Source organism: Aulostomus chinensis, chromosome 6 (assembly GCF_037954235.1).
Source record: "Aulostomus chinensis isolate RoL2024-O1b breed Wild chromosome 6, RoL_Achi_v1.0, whole genome shotgun sequence".
Lineage (NCBI taxonomy): Eukaryota > Metazoa > Chordata > Actinopteri > Syngnathiformes > Aulostomidae > Aulostomus > Aulostomus chinensis.
In genome coordinates this window covers 10,507,501-10,528,786 of record NC_141325.1, presented here as the reverse complement: position 1 = coordinate 10,528,786, position 21,286 = coordinate 10,507,501, and the positions used below count along the sequence as shown (strand labels likewise).

At 41.4% G+C, this 21,286-nt stretch overlaps 3 protein-coding genes across 4 annotated transcripts in view; 1 reads left to right on the top strand and 2 right to left on the bottom strand.

The window, feature by feature from the left end:
* Positions 1 to 1,045: 1,045 nt before the first annotated feature.
* Positions 1,046 to 5,578, bottom strand: elovl7a (ELOVL fatty acid elongase 7a). Its single transcript, XM_086206393.1, has 8 exons — positions 5,426 to 5,578; positions 4,076 to 4,166; positions 3,802 to 3,992; positions 3,170 to 3,250; positions 3,022 to 3,078; positions 2,784 to 2,889; positions 2,557 to 2,693; positions 1,046 to 2,480 (listed from the first exon to the last, which is right to left on the bottom strand). The coding sequence occupies exons 2-8, from the start codon at positions 4,137 to 4,139 to the stop codon at positions 2,241 to 2,243; spliced, it is 876 nt and encodes a 291-aa protein (XP_086062519.1). The 5' UTR covers positions 4,140 to 4,166; positions 5,426 to 5,578; the 3' UTR covers positions 1,046 to 2,240.
* A 1,347-nt stretch (positions 5,579 to 6,925) lies between these two features.
* On the bottom strand, positions 6,926 to 16,219 carry ercc8 (excision repair cross-complementation group 8). Of its 2 annotated transcripts, XM_086206388.1 has the most exons (12): positions 15,835 to 16,219; positions 15,205 to 15,300; positions 14,591 to 14,692; positions 13,974 to 14,097; positions 13,000 to 13,081; positions 12,028 to 12,096; positions 11,873 to 11,939; positions 11,215 to 11,318; positions 10,434 to 10,558; positions 8,934 to 9,131; positions 8,074 to 8,166; positions 6,926 to 7,335 (listed from the first exon to the last, which is right to left on the bottom strand). In XM_086206388.1, exons 1-12 carry the CDS (start codon positions 15,909 to 15,911, stop codon positions 7,267 to 7,269), a joined length of 1,206 nt encoding a protein of 401 aa, XP_086062514.1. In that variant the 5' UTR covers positions 15,912 to 16,219; the 3' UTR covers positions 6,926 to 7,266. The 2 variants fall into 2 exon arrangements, with proteins under 2 accessions (XP_086062514.1, XP_086062515.1); XM_086206389.1 differs by lacking the exons at positions 11,215 to 11,318; positions 11,873 to 11,939; positions 12,028 to 12,096.
* Positions 16,220 to 16,263: 44 nt separating this feature from the next.
* The window catches only part of ndufaf2 (NADH:ubiquinone oxidoreductase complex assembly factor 2), a 13,292-nt gene continuing 8,269 nt past the window's right edge, over positions 16,264 to 21,286 (top strand). The window contains exon 1 of the mRNA XM_086206390.1: positions 16,264 to 16,487. Within this exon, the coding sequence (XP_086062516.1) occupies positions 16,373 to 16,487 (115 nt within the window). The 5' untranslated portion in view covers positions 16,264 to 16,372. The remainder of the gene's footprint in view (positions 16,488 to 21,286) is intronic.

Below are 21,286 nucleotides of genomic sequence, written 5' to 3'. Positions count from 1 at the left end.
CAAATGTCTAATTTAGTATTTAAACACATTTTGAAAGTGTTGTGTCCGTCTGAGCGTAGGTAATCAGGGTTGCAGCCCATGTGGAAACTGCAGTCTGTCCCTCCAGAAGCAGTCGAGCTCTGTCAGGTTGGATGAACGGCCTCTCAAATCCAGCTACAAATTCTCAGCTGGTTTGACATCCAGACTCTTCAAGACATTAACTGTTTTGAAGACATTCCTTTCCTGCCTGAGTGAGTAATGCTTGGGTTCTCATCGGAAAGCAAGTCTACCACCAAGGCAGGTTTTTTTTTGGTTTTTTACCTTTAAATGAAATGCATTTGCACCCTCCACCAGCTGGCAGAGACAACACGTTTGGTTTTGTATTTTTTGTGGTTGAAAAAAAATCTGTTCTGCATCTGTTTGATACATTTTGGAAATATTTAACAGTACATGAAAGAAAATGTACAGCTCAGCTTTTTTCATGATTGTGACATTAATTTGATCTGTAATGTGCAGTGACCCACCTAAAACCGTCAGTAGTCCAAAATGTGTCACCACCGCCACCTACTGTTGAAAGGGGCTCATTTCAGTCCAGGAACCTTGGTTTAAAATGAGATTTCCCAAGAGCTTCCTTAAAAAATAGATTTCAAATTCTGAAGGGACGCAAGTCTTTTTTTGCACAGTAGTTTAATCATAACACATTCAATAGCTGGTACAAATCTGTACAACACCTGCACACAAGTTTGATTGCATCTGTTCAACCTCACTGTAGAAAGTATGTGCTGCGGGCGTTTAGAGATGGTGCCCTGCGCACAGCCATGAAAACCGAGTTACTGTTGATGCTAAAATCATGTGTCCCGTTAGACATGTGAAATGTTTGAACTTGCTGAAAGGACTTAGGACTCCTTAAAGGCATCAAAACACTTAAAGTTTTGATGCATGAAGTGTAAGGTTTTCCAGTCCTGTTTGTTGAGAATGATTTGTTTGACTTTGAAATGTCCAAAGGGGTTGCATGACTTTTCACACTGTTTGAGTGCTAATTGAACAGAATAAAGAGGGCAGATACTTCAAAGTACAGCGATCATTTATTTTCACATAAATACATAAAATATAAACTTCACATCAAATATATTCACACAGTATTGGGTTTACAGGAAGGGATCAGACAAAGCTCTTCACCTACAGTTTTATACTTTAGCAAATATTTGTCACAAGGGCCTCATCTACACCTCCACCAAGCTTGATGCCGTGTCCTCTGTCACCACAGGAGCAGTATTACGTTCACTTTTCAGCTGAAGATCATAACGAATACTCTCGAGAGCGAGCTCAGATTAAAACACAACACAAGGAACTGCAGCTTTCTGAAGTCCTTTTTCTCCTCAGCTTAGCACTCCAGCCCAGTGAGGACTGGTTTCATCTGTGAGTTACTTAGTTCGAAAGATGTAAATTTCTGCCTTGCCTTTTCCCCCTGGAATAAGTAAAGTTAGCTAGCGCTCTGGATCCTACAAACACAACAGCAGTCAAAACTAGCCTCCTCTTAGCTTTCAAATGGTCACGCCAGCGTCACAGGAGAAGTAAAATAGGTTGTTGCCATTTAGTCTGTACCATCAGCACGTGTGACTCAAGCAAGAGGGGAGGCTGCACAAATGATCTAGATTCTCTTATAAAAAAAAAAACAAACAAAAAACAAGACACCCTGTTCTGCATGCATGTAACAATTTAACAGTTATGTGAAAGCAAAATGTAGCCTAAATTTTCAAAATATTTTGACTCAAAACCACAAATATCCATTTAGGCTTGGTGAAATAAACCCTTAACTTCTCAGTGCACAACTTAAAAAAAAAAAAAAAAAGGATTTCCTAAAAAGTCTGAGAAGTCACAAGTAAAAACAAGTTTGAGAGGAGGCCCAGTCTGACTGTAGCTGTCCTTTGAGTTTTCAGTCATGTGTTGGTCAAACCCCAACATGTAGTCAGAATAAATAGCAGGTTTCTGGCAGATTTAAAATGGTGTAGGAATGGAGGGATATTTAGACATTCCGTGGCAAAAAATGTAGGCTTTACCTTCCATGTAAACAAGATATACAAGGCCCATCAGCGCGGGTCAATAAAGTTAAAATCTCTTTGGTCGTCATTTAAAGATCGTCTTCCGCAGTTGCAAGTAGGAACGCAATCAAAAATTACAGTCCAGACAAGTTGAGTTTCATGACCACCATAGCGGTTTGCTGACGCAAGTGAGGTCAACCCCGAACCCCCCGACCTGCGTCACTCACTTTTGGCATTTCCATTCATGACGCCATTGGTGTGGTGTCCCCACATCTGTGCCTGGAGTACTTTGGGAAGCCTCTTGCCTTTGGTGTAGGCGTGGTACCAGAAGTTGAGGAAGAGGAACAAGAAAATCAGGCTATAGAGGCCGATGATGTAGATGAAGATGGGGAACTGGTAGGGGCAGTCCTTCATGAAGAAATACTGGGCGATGTGGCTGGTCGACATAACAAACTGGATCTAGGAGATGGGAGAAGCCGTCTTTAAGTTATAGCTGGGGAACAGTGGACAGCAGCCACGTCATCAGTTAACTTACCAGCTGAATGGTAGTGAGGTACTTCTTCCACCACAGGTACTTCTGGTACTGTGGGCCCATGGCTGTCAGACCGTAGTATGTGTACATGATGACGTGGACGATGCAGTTGAGCAGAGCATGGAAAGTCCCCAGACCACCTGAAAACAAACCACAGTAAAAAAAACAATTAAATGCATGAAGTGTCATGCAGCACATTGTTCACACATTACGAAGAGTGAATTTAGTACCTGGAGCAAACCGGACACCGAACCACCAGGTGAAGGGCATGATTGAATGATGGTACACATGAAGGAACGTCACCTGGCTGGTTTTCTTCCTCAACACAAAAAATACCTGCAAAACAATTACAATATACATGTTTAATTTAAAAAACAAAAACGACTACCAGGAACTAATGCTGCTATGTGACAAATGTTCCATGGATTTACTGTGTTGATGTCCCTGAGCCAAGGAGTTTGAACTTACTGTGTCCAGCATCTCTATGAACTTTGAGAAATAGTAAAGCCAGCACGTTGCTGCCATCTAGAGGAGACAAATTTGATTAGCGACTTCAAACACTTCGATCAGCTGTTGACTTGAGAACAAACAGCTGATGTGGTTGAGACAGACTTACCCTCATAGCCTGCGGCGAGTCGGAGTAGTCAACTAGGTCACAGTGGAATGAGTATCCTGTTCCCCATCCAGACATGATAAACTAACAAGATAAACAGTAGTTTAGTCAAAGCAGATGCAAACATGCCATACAGTGACATGTTTACGGCCGTTGTGTAATCAAAATGTTTGCCATAAAGAAGGTTTATTGCTCGTTAAGTACACAGCCCTGACATGACGCACTAGTGAGTGTCACTCCAGGGCTCTTTACCAATACGTTTTCTAAACATAAAGACAGTCACACCAGATGCTCCCTCTCTTTGGTCAGACAAGTGTGGTGGGATTAAACGCGTGTGTGTTAGCAAGTTGTGATGATAGCTACAGCTTTGGCGCCATACTGGCCAATATGGATATAAAGTACATCTTTTAGCACAAGTCCTACCCTCCCATCTCAAGACGGGAGGGTAGGACTTCTTCGAATTCACATTAATAATTTTGATCAAATCTGACTTTCTGTACATTTGGTTTGATTGCAGTCCCCACAGCTTTGCTCTCCTAGTCAGATTTTGGTTGCGTGAGGACAAATTCATAGAACACCATTTGTTGGGTTCAATTTGAACCTGTGCTCTGCAAACGATAAATCAAATGACATACCTCATAGCACATGTAGAGCGAGAGCGCCACCACGCCAAAGTTGTAAACAATAAGAATTCCTTTAAGGTCAAAGCCTTTGCGGTTCTCCATCAGCCAAGGTCCCAGCGATGTGACAAAGTAAATATACGCCGCAATGATGATGGTTTGAGGGAGAGGAGAAGACATAAGAAACCAGTTTCCCGTCCTCGAGTCTGTAACAAATGGTTATTTGACGAGTCACATACATGTCAGGTAAGTCTACTGACGCTTTACAAGTTTCAATGTATAAACTCACCTGCATTTTGGATGAACCGATCATACATAAGCGCAGCTGTCGACTTTATATCGTCGATTTCCATTCCTCCTTGTGGACGATTCTTGTTAACCTAGAGAGCAAAGAGGAAGTTCACTTTCTGGCTTTTGTTGCAGCACCGCTAGAATGCTACCAAACACAACAACAACAGAAATAACTTGTTCCTCAATTTTAAGCTTCAACCAAACAACTGGTGCATGCAGTTGTTGACAGAATGACAATTTCTATAGATATATAATCACGCTGGGGACTGGGCTGTACGTGGGTGCTAAAAGGTCATTCAGACATTCTGTATGGCGCTTGGAAGCATCTGTGGCAGACAAAGACAAGAGTGTATGGGTAGTACAATGAGTGGCAGTCTCGGAACAAAGTCAGACAGGCAATATCTGAGGACATAGACAGGGAAGGCCAGCACAGTACATGTACCCCCTGTCTTGGCATGTTTCACACCAATAAATACAATTTTGGCATTGAAACAGTTAAAAACTTATGTAAACCTTTGAGAGGGGGAAAGAGAGCAAGCCGTTTTTGGCTATAAAATGTTCACATTTAGTTTTCTAATCACACTAAACTGGATGGCATTTTCCCAGTGTTCCTAGCACCAGCAGACCACAATAACAAACCAGAAGGCTAATAAATGTTTATTAGTCAAATAAAAAAAGGGGTTTATAAAATTAGGGACGTAAAGCGTAGCTGGCAGTTACCCGGGCTGCCATTTAAGTGAAGTGAAGTGAAGTTCTTCTGACCGGCCTGACCAGTTTCACATACGCAGAGATTACGAAACACGCCGATGTTGAGACACCACTAATTAATCTAATGTTTAAAAAAAAAAAAACTAAAAAAAACAAACTGCACACTTCATTGTGTGTAGTTGTAGGACACATACACACACAAAATCAGGCATGGCCAAATATCCATGTGTTCAATAGAAGTAAATTAAAAAAGGAAGCACCAGCAATGTTACCGGCTGTACGTCGTTTACTTGATTCTAATTACTAGAATTTAAGTTCTCACGTGCTGAAAAATTCCAATTGGTCCATTCATAAACAAAAAAAAAAGTATGTTAAAAGCATATTAAGAAAGAGCTTTTTTATTTAAAAAGAACAACTTGTGTTTGTCTTTTCGAAACAAACAGTATCGGTGTACTACAATAAAAAGGTGAGGCAACTGAAAAAACAAGTCCAGCAGCTTCTATCCAGCTCGCAACAGCGGGAAATGTGTCAATAATCCCTGACTCGTCTTCGCCCGGTCTCCGTAGCAGGCGTGAACAACCAAAATTACCGTTACAAATCCGGTAGTTTCAAGTTAGAATCACAAAAATCCGCTACTAACCTCCGATGCTGTAGCGATCAATGGAAACCCCTCCAGTCGCGGCGACAACCTCCACGCAGCTCACCTGCTAATCTCACTCAGGTGTGTCTCCTGCTCACTGGTGATGAGCGCGTCACTCCCTCTTTTTGGCCATCACTTGGGGGCGGCGCGTCAACTCGCCTGAACTTCTCGGTCGCTGATTGGTTGATTTGTGGCTCATCGATTCATTCCTCAGCGATGCCTCATTGATGACGTCAGTACTGAGCGTTCTGCCGGACGAAATCAGGTTTCAGGGGGAGAAAAAAAACGTCAAGAATTTCATATGCATGCTGACTTTTATAATCTGGCAGATTGAAGTGATGTCACAGAAATTGGTGAAAATAATGCAATGTTTTTGGTATTTGTCATAAAGGCGACGTATAGCTACATTGCAGAGGAACTGGCTCTATAATATGAACCTCTATTAGGCCTTGAAAATACTTTTACTTTTTACACAGTTTATTAATGTTGACACATTGAACTTTATTGATAATAATAATAATAAGAAGAATTAGTTTTATTTATATGGAAGCTTTTAAAATGCAAATTTCAAGATGGCTTATTTCAGCAGACAATCAAAAACAATAGAAAAACGTAAGTTACAAATACCATACACCACAATTAAAGGAAATGTTTCAAAATGTTAAAAACTATATGCAAGCGGCCCACAAATAAACCCAGGAACCATAAATAATGTTGAGACACGTTATCAATAAGTTTCCATGATTTTTCAACACTTTTTAGGGAAAATTTCATGACCTTATTTTCTCAGAAACATCTGTCAAAACTTGAAAAATACAGAGAAATCCATGTCAAAACTGACCATCTTATATTGAACTACAATCAATGACAAGCTACATTTGATACAACTGAAAAACTTCTTGAAGTAAATCAGAATTAATCAAGAGTCTGTCCATCTCAACTGAACCATCAAATTTACACAGCACATACTTTCAAAATCTGTTTTCTTATGGAGGGGCAGAGAACCAGACCACAGATTCTGATATTGATGATTATATTTATAATCAGTAATACAGAGCCAGAAAGTTAATTAAATACTACGAAAAACTATGAAAGCACAAATCTCGACATAACTTGATGCTGTTCTGTGCTATCATCTGTGTTGTTGGTCAGCTAGAAGCCTCATTAAGACTCCACATTTTTTTGTTGAGATGTCAAACTGAGAGAGGGAAGTGAGGGGTTTCAGTATCACTTTCAGCAGGCTTACAACAATAAATATAAACAAATGCAAATGCTTGTAGGAGTGACAGGACAATGTATGTTTTTGAAAGACAGGTAACACCCACATGAGGATTATGTATAATCACTTCTCAGCCAGCAATAGAGAACCAACACACACACACACACACACACACACACACACACGCGCGCGCGGAAAGACCCTTGTAAAACACAAAGCTCTCTTTCGCAGGCTCTGATCTGTGAACACTCAATGATAAGAAAAGAAGCAGCACTAAGAAAGAAACTGTAAAATTCGTTTATTATATACACAGTATTGTTTTTAATAGGTGGACACATGGATGAGAGGAAACTTGCTCAGCATACGGCATAATTGTTAGCTTTCTGATGTAAAAAAAAAAAAAAAAAGGACAACAAAATGACACTGTGCCTATGTATAAAGATAACTTACACATCTTGGTTGAATTTTAAGGCTTTTGTGTTATTGATGAGGCAGGACAAATTTCTTTATACCCTTTATTATCTCCAAAGGAATCCAAAGCTGAACCTGACATTACTTTGACAAGTTAATTGTGAAGGAGGCGTGGTAATAAGAGGGTTAGACACATGTATCGACACGTGTGTTAATCTTCATCGCTGCTCCATGCATCCTGAAAGGCAGCGTTCACTGAAGACTGGCCAGCAGCAGCATCCTGTAAAGAGCCAAAACATGGAACTTAATCGTACCACTTAGTTGGTCCTATTATGTTCACCAGCCAAAAGTGTGTTTCCATTCGCTGCTGAGCACGAGAACATTTCTGGAACTTTTTCCAAAGGAGCAGCAGCGGCAGGCTGAACAAGATCATGTGTCATAGAGAGTGAGCCAAAACAGAAAAGTTACAGGTGAGACAGCTAAACAATGAGCAGGCACTCACTACAAATGGAGCTTTATATAGAGTTTCTAAGGAGAGATGCGGGTTTGGTGATAATTCACTGGACTTAGATACGCTAGAACCCTTGATTTGATATATTACTATTATATATACATATATACACAAAACATACATTATATCTGCTTTAAATAGATCCATTGTTAAAACAGAACTGCTGGCAACATCTGAATTAATCTGATAAATGAACCATCTTGTTCTACTGGAAAAATACAGGAACTTGATGCAGCCATTTTTAGTCTAATAAGCATGTCTAGAATGTAGTGCGGCATAAAAGCTTTGAGCAGACAGTGTTCCTGTGTGCTGGCGCATAGCGATGTGAGAAGTAATGCTGAGGTGTCATAATTTAAATTCCTTCAGAGGACAAGCCTTTGCTAAAACTGCGTTGTTGCATTATAAAGCGTCCAAGTTTTCAAAGAGAATTATAACTGTGGGCCTTAGAACACAGCTATTGCAGGAATATCCATCAGTTTTCCCTTCATTCCTTGCTAGGGCTTGTACCTTATTTTCACGGTTAGACTCTTCCTCTACATCCACACGAAGGACAGGGACCCATGCCAGGATGTTGCAGTCTTTACCGCCGCTATACAGCTCCTGCATAAAAAAGAACGTGGTCACACATGTCTCCTGATCCATCCATCCATCCATTTTCTAACACTTGTCCTGTTAAGGGTCACGGGGGGCTGGAGCCTATTCCAGCGGCCTTCAGGTGAAAGGCGGGGTTCACCCTGGACAGGTCACCAGTCCATCACAGGGCCAACACATAGAGACAGACAACCATTCACACTCACAGTCACACCTACAGTCAATTTAGAGTATCAATCAGCCTCGTCCCCTCTTGATGTCTTTGGACTGTGGGAGGAAGCTGGAGTACCAGAGAGAACCCACACAGGAACAGGGACAACATGCAGACTCCACACAGAAAGATCCCATGCGTGAGCCAGGGCTCGAACCCTGAACTGGACAGTGCTAACCACTGTACCACCGTGCCGCCCACGTCTCCTGATACTGTTCTTAAACCTCCAAACAAGAAATGAAAGAACATGTGATGCTGCTTTACCAAACAAGCACCAGGGGAAACCAGCATTCAAAAACATAATTAGCCTGAAAATTAAATGAATAAGATAAAACTGTCAATGCAAGAAGTGAGTTCACGAGAGAGATTCTCAGAACCATTAGATGTAACATAGCGATCGAGATATACTGGGTATATTTATCTTGCTTTGTGATACAGGCGCCTGACCTATCAATTCAACAGTGTCCCACAGCATACTACTATGAAAACAGTACACGCAGCACACTTGCTCGCTGCGGTCATCTGTAGAAGGCAGTGGTCCTTTCAGGACATCAGTGTGTCTCACCTGGTAGTCTGGGTGGAACTCACAGCAGTCGACCTGGTTGTAGTGACCCCTGAGCATCGTGACCTGTTCTCCTGTGTGGAGGGCGTACACTGCTACTGAGCTGCCACACGGCACAAACACAAACTCTGGGCTGCAGCCTCGTGACACTGTGAACTGCAGCCTTTTACGGCTCTCGTTGCAGACCTTCCCATAATTTACCTGAAGGACAAACGGTAAAGGAACAAAGTTTGGGGATTTGTGTGTGTTCAGGTCCATATAGAAACGCTTAATAGTGAAATGGCTTCTGGGACGCGTCATCACATTCATATTTACTTAATTTGAGTGCTCCTTAAAATGTTAAAAGTATCTCAAAAATTACTTCATCTTGTCAGTGTGTACTATCCAGGCTTCATATATGTCTGAGACACAGGTCTGGATTCCTCATTAGTTTTTTCTTTTACATCCTAATGTTCTCCAGAAATTCCCATGGATTTACCGTCCCATTGCCTCTGAGTGTGGCCTCATGAAAGATCATCTACCCTTCACATTAAAGGAGAAAGTGGAAAGGTTCTCACCATGGCAACCACAGCCTAAGGCAGAGCAGGAAACTGGAACAGGAAAGTGTAAGAGAGTCCAGGGCAATAATATAGTTTCCCAGGCTTAAGGGCGGGTTTGTGTGGCCTGGAGCTGAATTCAATATAGAAGCTTTACATTTTTATAAGGACTCAGGATCATAAGGTTTCACCTATAATGTCATTTTTTTCTGCTCAGATTTCTTGTCACATGTTTTCTTTTCTCACTGTCAAAACAAAATCATACTTGTGGAGGGTTGACTTAAAAGCTGCTATGGCAGAGAGACTTTATCATTTGGTTTCTGTTCATTTCTCTTTCACCATTTCACAGCACTCAAAAAAAACCACTCCTAACAATTGTGATAAAATGAAGGACACCATTTGATACTTAGGAGTTTCAAACTAATATCAACATTTTAAAATGTACTTTACAAAAATTTCTATCAGAAGTTCTTGTTACACTGAAACAGTTCCAAGATTAGGGCTGCAAAAACAAATCGATTAGATGATGTAATTGTAATTCTTTGTAATTGTTCCATGTGTTTGTTTTTTTCCAATGAACATTTTATTATTTATCATCATTTATGACAGACAGTTAGACACTGGGTGGTCTGTAAAGAACAGGTGTCATGTGGTCAGTTTTCTTAGTTGGCCTCAGTGTATGACAGCAGTCTGTATCGGCTGCAGGGACAGAGGGCACCTCAGTGACCTCTGCTAACATGGGAGTGTGCTCGAACTCCCAGGACTCCGTGTTTAGTTGATTTTGTTTAAATCTGTTTTTTTGGGTTTTTTTTGGAACTGTGATGTATCAATATCAATGTCACAGAACCTCAGCGGCTCGTTAGAACAACTCAGGAAGATGTTACTTACTGACTCGTAAGAGTTGCTATCAGAAAAGAAAACAAGGGGATATCAAGCTAGACGAATGGAGCTCTAATTCCCACCTTACCAGTGTGTTTTCCCCTGTAGCGCTGTTCCACAGTCGCATACGGTCATCAGTTCCAGCAGTGAGGAGGTAGAGGCCATCGGCAGTAAAACACAGACCATTCACTCTGCCATTGTGGGCTGTGTTTACTGGTTAGATACAGGAAACAACAAATTTCACATTATCAAACGCTCCCATATTTGTCAGGATTCCTACATGAATAACCCCTCAACCTTAACAAATCCACTCATCACTGACATGTTCTTACTGCATGAACAAAAAAATGCCTCGAATATGAGTTGAAGAGGGGCTGACATAAACTAATTTAATAGCATTCTGGTTTTATGAAGCATTTGGCACCTTCGCTTAAGCGAAATACACTGAAAATGAATACAGTGTGTACAAAATGTTAACCTCTGCTCTAGTTAAGTGGTTGCATGTGAACCTGAATAACCTGAAATATGCTACGCATGACAGCTGTAGAGAAACACATGCGAGGAACAAATCAGGAACCAGGATGGATTGAATTTGTAGATCTACATGTGTTTAGCTCTAGATCCAGACATTTGTGTGAAACAAACAATGGTACTCTATCATGCCTCTCTTTATGATGACTGTGGAATCTTGAACGGGCCGTGGTAGAGTAGTGTGACATCAGAAAGCATCCAGACAAAGTCCTACATTATTCGCCTGCTAGTCGAAAATCAGGTAGACATCTGACCGTAGTGTCTGCATGGCTTCTTCCCCTTCCCCCTAAGAGTCCTACCAACACAGTGTAAATGAGAAAAGGTTTGGGTGGCAGTACCTGCCTCAGAGGAGGCTTTTGTCTTGTCTCCGTTGTGCTGGTCTAGAGTAAAGAGACTACCAGCAGCGCGACGAACATCCCACACTTTCACCTTGCTGTCTGCACTTAGAGGGGAGAAAAAGGTAATTATTTGTTTTCACCTTTTTCAAGACAGTTCATGGATGTGCAGTTGTATTCAAGAACAAACTACATACACAACTTCATATACACGTGTGTGCATATCAGTGTGTGACAATAAAGGTCAGTTTTCTGGAGGGATTTAACACGAGTCTCTATAATTAAATATCATACAAACTGAGGCTCTCTATGCCAGTTGTTTTCAAAATCACTTCCACTCCAAAGGGACAGTTGCACAATCGTCCCAATGGGTTAATTAGCAGGTCCAATGTAGCATAAAACAGGTGGGGATTGTATTTAGCATATGCTACAACTGACAGGGCCCTCGGAACACCACAGTGGCTGTCTACTAGAGATGTGCAGCCATTTTCCTTGACTCTGGGTTGCTAGGTGGCCAGATGGCTGGGAACTGGGATGACAAGAACTGTTGGGATACAACATGGTGGGATTGTCCACTGCCAGATTTGTTTTTTTTTTCTTTATCTCTGAGGGGAAACTAAGTGACTCCACAGGGAAAAAAATGGCAGTTTAAAGTGCCTACCTGGCAGTGGCCAAGATATGTTCGTATCTGGGTGACCATCTCACAGACAGGACCTCCGCTCTGTGACCTGAAGCCAGGACAAAGATATTCTTCATCACTTCTGTGTTTGTTTGTGGGAATAAAATAACAATACAGATGTGAGCTTGTGGTCTGACCCTGAAGAACATGAATTCGTGATCCAGACTTCAGGTCACACAGCTGGATTTTTGGGTCTTTGGTTCCCACTGAAAACACAAGATAAAAGAAAGACGGAAGGAGAGTAACAGGGCAGCAATTAAATACGTATTTCAAACTCTCCATAAAAGAATTACACAATTTTTATTTTATTTTTTTTTACAGTTTTAGTAACATGTTCCTCTAGTTCTAAAAAAACAAAACTTGAGCTCCAGGTTCTCGTAGATAGGGTGTGGCCAATGACAAAAGTCACTGATACTGACTTTGGAAAAACTCATCCTAAAAGATCACATAGGAGAGGAGCACGGTGGCATTTCGTCACCATAAAGATGATCACATCATCTAAAAATTAATGGAGACCGAAAATAAGCAAGAATCTATGAGACACTGCTGTTTTTCAGGAAAAGACTATTTAAACACATCTTTCGAAACACAACAGGATGTTTGAACCTGTTTGACAACCATCTGGAACAACTCTGAGACGGACCCATGATGAGTGAGATTTAGTAACAGGCGTGTCTTCTGGAGACTGTGTGCTATGTCAGAAAACAGAAAACTGGGTTCACCTTTACAATCATATCAGCCAGTGGAGTAACCAGTTGGTCCTGCTTGATGGTGTGGGGAGTTGACAAAAAGTTTCCTGTGCCCTTTTACAAAGAATTTTTTTTTCTGAATTTATCTGTAATCAACTTGTGATCCTCTTATGTCACCTGCAGGCACATGTCATTTCATAACCTACGGTGAAAATTTGGGTCAAAGCTAAGGGCAATGTTTGCTGTAGCACGTAGCGCATTGCTCAGAGAAATAGATGGATGAAAGACAGGCTAGCTAATGAGATTTGTTTTCTCTTCTGAGTATTTTTAGCACATACAAACAGAAATGCCACGGCTACTCTCGTTGCTTTGTTCCGTGTCACTAAGCTCAACAAAAGCTGAAACTGCATTCAAACACACCTGCAATGAGACTGTGTTTCCTGGCGATGGGGGACAGATGGTGGCTGTAGACATTGCCATCAAACTCAAATACTTCAGCTGGCTGAAGGTTCACATGGTGATACAAGTAGAGGACACAGACAAACAGAGAGAGGCTCAATCGGCAGTAGCCAATATTCAAATGGAGTTGAGTGTGTTTATGTTTGCGACATGACTTGCTACGATGTAAAAATATGCAGCTACGACCTTAAATAAAGCTATGGTCTTCAATTCTAACAGTATTTTAAAATCAGCACATGCAGCGAAGGAGTTTAGAGAATGAATTAGGTAGAAATAAAGGCCAGTACAGCTGAGAGCTCAAGAGGCATCTTACTCGAGCAGGCAGTGGTGGTTACAATGCAAATTCTTCAGCAAATATAAAAAGCCTCTCTGTTCCCCATCTGTCACTGTGTGCCAGCACCAGCATGGACTCAGCCAACGGGCTCAAGCACACAGAGGAAGCTCTGTTTGCACCAAAACACTCTAATAAAGCACACTAATGTGCAAGACCCCGAATAAATAATTTGATATGTATAAATGTGTGTGGTAAAATGATGTACAGACAGAAACATGCAAAGTAAAGCAAATGAAAAGGCCAGTGGGTTCTTCTCTGTCCCTTCCCTGACCTTTTGAGGTAACCGTGATGCCAGTGTAACTCTAGCACAGTGCAGGTTGCCATATGGGACTACGGGGCATAGAAGGGTAGAAAGCATGAAGCAGAAAATAAGAACAGTGGAAGAGACAGACAGAAGAATAAAAATAGGGAAAAGAGAGGTGGAACTATGAGAAAATCATTGTCAGTTAGTCACCTCAAACATAACTTAATGCAATATATCCTACCGTTGTGAAGCATATAAAGTCGACTAAGTGTCAGAGAGGGAAGCCTCTGTGCGTGTTTACCGAATGAACAATAACTCAAAGTGCATGATGTTATAACTTGGTCTGGACAGCCTTACCTTGAGGGTCTCAGTGTCCCACACCTTCATGGTTTTGTCAAATGAACTGGAGACAAACATGCCTGTGTCATATGGATACCACTGGACGGTCTCTACGCTGAATTTATGGACATGACGGCTTGACCTAAATTATATAACAAGGGGAAGAAGTGATTAAATGTCATGGGAGTAACATGCATCATCAGAGAAAATTAAAAACTTTGTATTTTAATTTTTCAAAATACAAAAAAAACCCAAAACAGCCCACAACACGTTGAAAAGGTTTAGCACCATGTTTTAAGCACCATGTGCATGTTTCAGGCTAAAGACTAGTCACACAGCAAGCCTTCATGCTACATTCTCATGCAGCCTCATTCAACCAAATCCATGTTTGCAACCAGAACAACGGTACATGGAGCAAGAAAAATTTGACAAGGCTGTTCATACTGACATCCCCTTCATGCATCAGAACATTAATGTAAACAAGTATTCAATGATATTGTAATCAAAAACACAGATATCTGCCAATTCATTCGTATTTATATTATATAATTCACGTTCAATCTTAAAATGTTAGTGAGAGCTTAACAAAATGTCTCCCTCTAGTGGACAAAATTAGTCAAAGGCATAACATTCACCTGCCAATGGTGCAGACTGCCTTACAGGTGTATTGTGGTTTTCCACAGGAGTTTTCCAGGTCATAAATGACGATCACTCCATCAGCACCTCCAGACAACATACTGAAGGAGAATGATGTGGGGTTGAGTTCACACGTCCTTTCACAAAATTAACAAATCACGAATACCAGAACTTCTCTCGAAATGCTGTTGCCAGACTCCAGAGGTGACGGCAGGAAAAGCGCACTGCTTTTGATTTTTTGAAATTCTTTAAGTTAAATGTTTTCAGATGTCAGTCAGCAAGACAAGCCAAGATAAACAAGACTCTGTAAACAAGCAAAACAAGTTTAAACAAGCTATAACTATAACTACATTTCAAATAAAAAAAGATAAAGTGACAGATCTTTGAGTTCAAATTATCTTCAGAACATATATATATATATATGTCACAGTCTTCATCTTATTCTGTTATTTTTTTAGCTTAAATTATTTGTTCACTGTGTGTATTCATTGAGGATTACCAATCATGCAAATTAAATCAGCTGTGAAGCCAATTTGCATTGGAATTTAGTTTCAGAGAAGCTAGCAAAATGGCCATTCATAATAATAGTGCAACAGATTCCAAGCAGACTCACTATTTTCCCTCAATTACTTCAATGTCAATGGCGTTGATGCCATTTCCATGGACTCTGTCCACATCGCGATCTGGATTCAATGTCAGACCGAGGACCCTTTAAAGATACAGATTGAGGAAGAAAAATGAATAAATGGACACCCTGATATTTAAAGTACATCCATTTAAAAAAAAAACAGCTATGACACCGCAAATGAAAACATATAGGCTATTACACATATCGGAAAAGAGGCAAGATAATCATGCTGAACCAATTATGAGACTTATCAGTTTATTGGGAGTTTATCTGCAGACAACTTTATACTTTTATAAACATTATCCAGCCAGTATCATTACATCTAGTAACTTCCAGTGAAATCAACAATATTTGGTGGCAAATATTGTTGGAGTGTCGTCAGATTTTTGTCTGAGTCAAATAGATTTGAGCGTAGAGGAAGAATTATTTTTAGCAGGGTAACAGACTTTTATTTGTATAAGTTGGGCTGCACAGATTTAAAAATATATTGTTAATTGTTATCATTTACAACAAAACAACCCGTTATCGTCACTACATAATCGTACAGCATAGACTAATGATAATGGCAACTCTATACGTTAGTCATAGCTAAGGACCACCTGTGATATTTCTCACCTTCTCGTTGATTCTGCACGTCTCAGTCGCAGAGGGTCGTCCACACCAGTTCGCCTTGCGGATAAAAAACCCAACATTGTTTCGAAATTTGAAACAAATCGGGTTTAATGTAGCTTGGTGTTTATTCAATGCTAACTAAGGGGCTAGCATGTTATCGAAATTGAACTAAGAGTCTATCGTCATACCTAACATCCACCCCCCTATCATTATAGATGATTTAGAATATATCGCTGCGTAAAAATAAAATGCCTTATGTACATTTCGTTAGACTGTTATTTCCTGAAATTTCTTGCTTCTTTTGATTAAATTACATTGGCTTTCTTGTAGCTACCACACAATAAGACGCCATGTTGCAACGTGACATCAGTTTAATAACAAAAGCGCTCATTGGCCGCTGCCAGTTTCCTTGTCCAATCACAATTAACTTTGTTAAAACGTTACCCAGCTCCCGCAGACCAGCATAAACAACGCAGTTAGGGGACAAACAGTTGACAAGGGGCGGAAACACACACCAACGTTTTGGTGTTATCCCAGAAATATGAACAGGATTGTGGGTGCTTTGCGGATGAGGTTTGGCATAATTCGGGAACACGTCGGGACAGACCATTTAGGAAATAAGTATTTCGTTGTCCCCGAACAGAGGACATGGACAGGTGAGTTTGGTTGTTTTTAGTAGTGCTTAAACCTGTGGAATGGCAAAGATAGTCAAACTCTTTGTGGACTGGTGAAAATAGCTTAAACAATTACGTTGATGACCTCATAACAGCCCGCCATCTGTGCAAGCTCTGGCTCTGTAAGTAGGGCTGCTCTCGCTACTGGTGCTATTATGTCACCTACTACTATCACAAAACCACCGTTGAAAACCCACGACAGGATATTTATACTCTGTGTTTCACACAAATACAACTGGTTTGACATTCCCGTCACCCTGTGATTGTTGTAGTATTGTAACCTTGCCACTAGATGGAACAGCTGTTTCACTGAGAATCTTACCCTGTTACACTTCTTAGACTCCGTAGTCCGTACGGTCACACAACTCGCAGTTTGTACAGGTATGGAAATCAAAATGATGTGGCATAATTAAAACAGAATCCCTGTTCCCTCCACTGTTGCTCTTGAAATGATTCCTTGTGTTTGGTGAAGATGTAGAAGGAGGTCATATATCGCTTCTGAGACATAGGAGTGCTACAGTGTGTAATACTCAGGCCAAGCACGAGAAAGGTGTCATCAAGCTGGTCCATGGTGGGATGCCAGTGATGTCCCTCACATGTCTGACAGTTAGAGGGCGAAATGACCTGCTAGCTGACGTTGCAGACTCAACACCCAGGTGGACAATGATTCTTTCTGCTCTACCATCATCCCCGCAGTGTTTTTCAAAGAAACATCCGGGGCTGAAAAACAGCAAAGTATAGTGATGAGTCACCTCAGCCGGACAAAGGAGGATATTTGTTGACATCATGGCACAGGGAGATTTTTTTCATTTGAGCAATACTTACGTCATACCTGTTGAAACCGTGCTCTCTTACGGAGTTTAATCCATTATGTGAGAATTAATAACTCTTCTTTGCACTCTGGCGGGATTCAAATCAGATCAGAACATGCATGTCAGGGGTCACAGGTCACAGTGACCGGCCGCTCCAAATGTGATGTGTCAACCCACCATTGACTTTAAGCTTATTAATAGTGAAGGGTTTTATTCTATTATATTTGTAATCATTAGCCTTAGCATTACAATTCTGAATACTATTTCAATTCTGAGAGCTGTCCCGTGAATTATTTTACCCCACCTACAAATATTTGCTGATGTCATAACACATGCCAGACATCTTTCACTTCTTCTATAATAGCATAAACAGCTCTTAGTTTATTCTGAGTATGTGAACAAGTGTTTTTTTTTTTTTCTTCCTTTTTTTTTTTTTTTCTTGATGACGAACCAACCGCTGGCAGGTCATAAGCGCGGTCTAACTCTGACTGAACTTGACTTTGTGCTTCACCTTTTTTTTGCTGCAGTTTGCAAGGAAACTTGTGCCCACCTCATATTTATAATTCATTACAAGGCTGCTCCTCCGCTCCTGGCTGTCAGACTATTCAAATGAGACATCACAGAGGCCCATTTCACATCACGCTACAGGCTACCATTTCAATGCCCAATCACAATGACTGACGCTGTGGAAAGGCTCGCTGGCTTGTGGGGAAAAAAAATGGTTCTGGACACTCAGAAATGCCAGACAGGCACACTAACTAATAATAAACAAATTGACATATATGCTATTAACATTTGCATAGTTGTTTCTTTTTTTTTCTGGCACTCACCCTATCCAGCCTTGTGGAAATAAAGCAGATGCATTATTCAGTCCATATGTCTTGCTAAAGCGAGCTCTTTTTGATCTTAAACTGATAGGCCAAGCGTGGGCTCAGGGCCTTGAGGCATCGACCGCAGGGCTTTTTACTGCAGCACATGAGTATTGGTTCAAGTAGGGTGAGGAGTCTTTCTCATCGTCCTTCTCCTCTCCTCTCCTCTCCTCTCTCTTTCTCTCTCAGCTCTCCCTGCTTCTTCTATTCATTTGTTCATCCTCAGTACTTGGTCCATCCTTCCGTACCTTTATACATGCTTAGCTGCTCCCACTTTCTACCTCTCTCAGTATGTTAACTTTAGAAAACTGGGGCGTAAACAATCTTGCGTGTGGTGGGTAGGCTATGTATGAGGACTTTAATAGTCGCTGTGGCAGAAAAATAAAGGCGAACAATTCCTTGTTTTATGCGATTCTGTCCAGACCTCTTCTTACACTGACCTCTTTATTTGCCTCCAGTTGGTCCGTCCACCCCTCACCCCTCCCCTTCATAGCTGCCTCTCGATTTTCCTCCTTTGAAGCCCGTCCAGTGAAGATTTCAACATTGCAGTAGTTCAGCATTGTAGAGGGAGGGTTTGGCCCAACTGAGAGCTTTCTATCCCTCCTCTCTTCAGATGCTGCTGCTCTTGTGCCTGCACATCAAAATGAATAGGCCTGAGTCTGAAGTGCATGCCTAGAGAGGGAGGAACTCTGGCTCTGCCTTTAGAAAAGGTCCAGCTGTAGAGGCCTACTGTGTGCTGCTGGTCCATGGAGAAAACTGTGCTGCAGGCTGTGGAACCCCAGTGACTGCTGTCTATGGCAGGCCACTGGCAATCTGGCCACTGGTCTTTTTGAAGGTCTTTGCAGCGGTGCTGGCTCCATTGAGCTGAATATAGAATCAATATTCTTCTCTCTCTCTGTGCGCGTCTGTCCCCCAGGCCCCGGCTCTGCCTTACACTGCATGGGGTGCCATGTCATCCTACCCAGATGAAAGCCAAGCATTCTGTGGATGGGCTCATTCGTCTTCAGCAGCGGGCCTGCAGCTTTGACGCCTGCCTTCCCTCCCTTTATTTAGGAAGAGAGGCACGCTGACATTATCGGCCGCTGCAGGCACATTTGAAAATAATTGCCTGTATGATTGCTATTTTTCTTACCTCTTTGAGGAGGTGTAGCCTTTGTCTTGGAATCAATGGCTGTTCAATACTGGACAGGGGAAAGGCAGTTTCCTTTCATGTCTCAGTGAAAAGGATGTATTTTTAGAGCTATTCATTTTTAGCAGTGTGTGCCATGCAGTTTTAATCTATTGGTCCTCTCCGCTGAGTGGAGAATGGAGGGGATTCAGAGTTTCTTCAGAGGTGTGCCACACTGTTGCAGAGAAAAGACGCATTGACTTGTCGTCCTATCACTATCCCTCTCTCTTTGTCTATTATTTATTTGATTCCCCTGCTCTGCTCTATGAAGTAAAACAACTGAAAAGGCCTCAGTTCTGCTATTTCAGGATGGGCGACTCTAGGGACAGAGAGAGGAGGTGTATATGTGCATAAAGTGTGTGCATTTGTGATTGTGTGCTGGTGTGGCATGACAACACACATTCTTGTATCTGTTTTGTATTTTAAGACGGGGGGGGGATCAGCAATTGTGTGTTTTTGTGCACTTCATGCCCTTGCACACTTAACACAACAACAGATGGCTGTGTGTCATCAGAGCGTTGATTCAAGCCACATATTTCCATGGAAAGAGTCAGCGCGGAGAGAGACGGGGGTCCAAATGGCTGTTTATTCTGCCACAAGTCATCCCCAGGGTGTGATGGAAGAAGGTCTGTCCTACAGTAGGACACCAAGTTTACAGGGAAACAGCTCTGTCCAGAGCTGTTACAGTAAATCATGTTAAATGATAAGCACTTTTGCTATGCATGGGGTTTAAATGAAGGTTGTTTAATCGTTATAGGGAACCAGCTCATCTTCCTGTGTACTGCTTGCCAAGTGTTTGTATGTGATGGAGTGGCTTAACTACTTCATTAAAAAGGCATTTGAACGGATAGATGCAGAAAATGAGATACAGGCACATTTATTTCTGATGTTAGAAATGGGCGAAGCTCCAATATCAACAATTTAAACATTTAGTCGGTACATTACATCAGATGCGGGGGCGGCATGGCTCAGAGGTAGAGTGGCCGTCTAGCAACTGAAGGGTCGCTGGTTCGATCCTCACTTCCCCCGGTGACCACGTCCAAGTATCCTTGAGCAAGATACTGAACCCCCAATTGCGATGGACTGGCGAACCGTCCAGGGTGAACCCTGCCTCTCGCCCAATGTCAGCTGGGATAGACTCCAGCCCCCCCATGACCCTTAACGGATAAGCAGTATAGAGAATGGATGGATGGATTACATCAGATGCCATCTGTATGGATTGTTTCCATCTCTTGCAAACTACTCTCTGTTGATGCAGACGTCATTGTCATCAAATTCTTTTTTCCAGTGTTAATACAGTCATGAAAAACCTGGAAAATTCTTGGAAATTGAAAATAATAACTTAAAAAATAACAAAAAAATAAAAAAGAAAGAAACTTTTGGATGGAAATTAGCTTCATAATCAATACCCGCATACGTAGTTCAGTTAACATTGGTATGGCTCGGAGGTAGAATGGCTGTCTAGTAGCTGATGGGTCGCTGGTTTGATTCTTACTCCCCTGATGTCAATGTGTCCTCGAGCAAGATGAGCGGGGTGGCATTGTGCATGGTGGCCTTCAGTGTCTGTGTGTGTTTATGTGTGTGCGCACACTTGAGAATGAGGCAGCACTGTAAAGCACTTTGAGTACCGAGGTAGAAAAGGGGCTGTATAAATAGAATCCATCAGACATCAACAGAGAAAAATCTTCCGGTAAAAATTAATTTACTCTAGAGTAACGGGAGTACATAACCTCTTTTGCTCCATTAATTTATTTTAATTCATGTTTATGTTGAATCAAACCACATAGCTTGTCATCGAGTTTAGCACAATATACATTTTAATTTAGATTTCTGCATTTATTTTTCATGAGTAAACAAACGTCTATGAGAAGGAAAATTCTTCTCTTAGGTGTGGAACTGTCATGTAGGAACCCCGTTCTTTACATTTTTTCC

Coding starts and splice junctions, on each gene's coding strand:
- ercc8 (XM_086206388.1), bottom strand. CDS start 15,911: ATGTTGGGTTTTTTATCCGCAAGGCGAACTGGTGTGGACGACCCTCTG. Junction 13,082..13,973: donor GGGACACTGAGACCCTCAAG/GTAAGGCTGTCC, acceptor GTGAACCTTCAG/CCAGCTGAAGTATTTGAGTT. Junction 8,167..8,933: donor AGTTCCACCCAGACTACCAG/GTGAGACACACT, acceptor TTTTTTATGCAG/GAGCTGTATAGCGGCGGTAA.
- elovl7a (XM_086206393.1), bottom strand. CDS start 4,139: ATGGAAATCGACGATATAAAGTCGACAGCTGCGCTTATGTATGATCGG. Junction 3,079..3,169: donor ACTCGCCGCAGGCTATGAGG/GTAAGTCTGTCT, acceptor TGTCTCCTCTAG/ATGGCAGCAACGTGCTGGCT. Junction 2,481..2,556: donor ACCTCACTACCATTCAGCTG/GTAAGTTAACTG, acceptor CCCATCTCCTAG/ATCCAGTTTGTTATGTCGAC.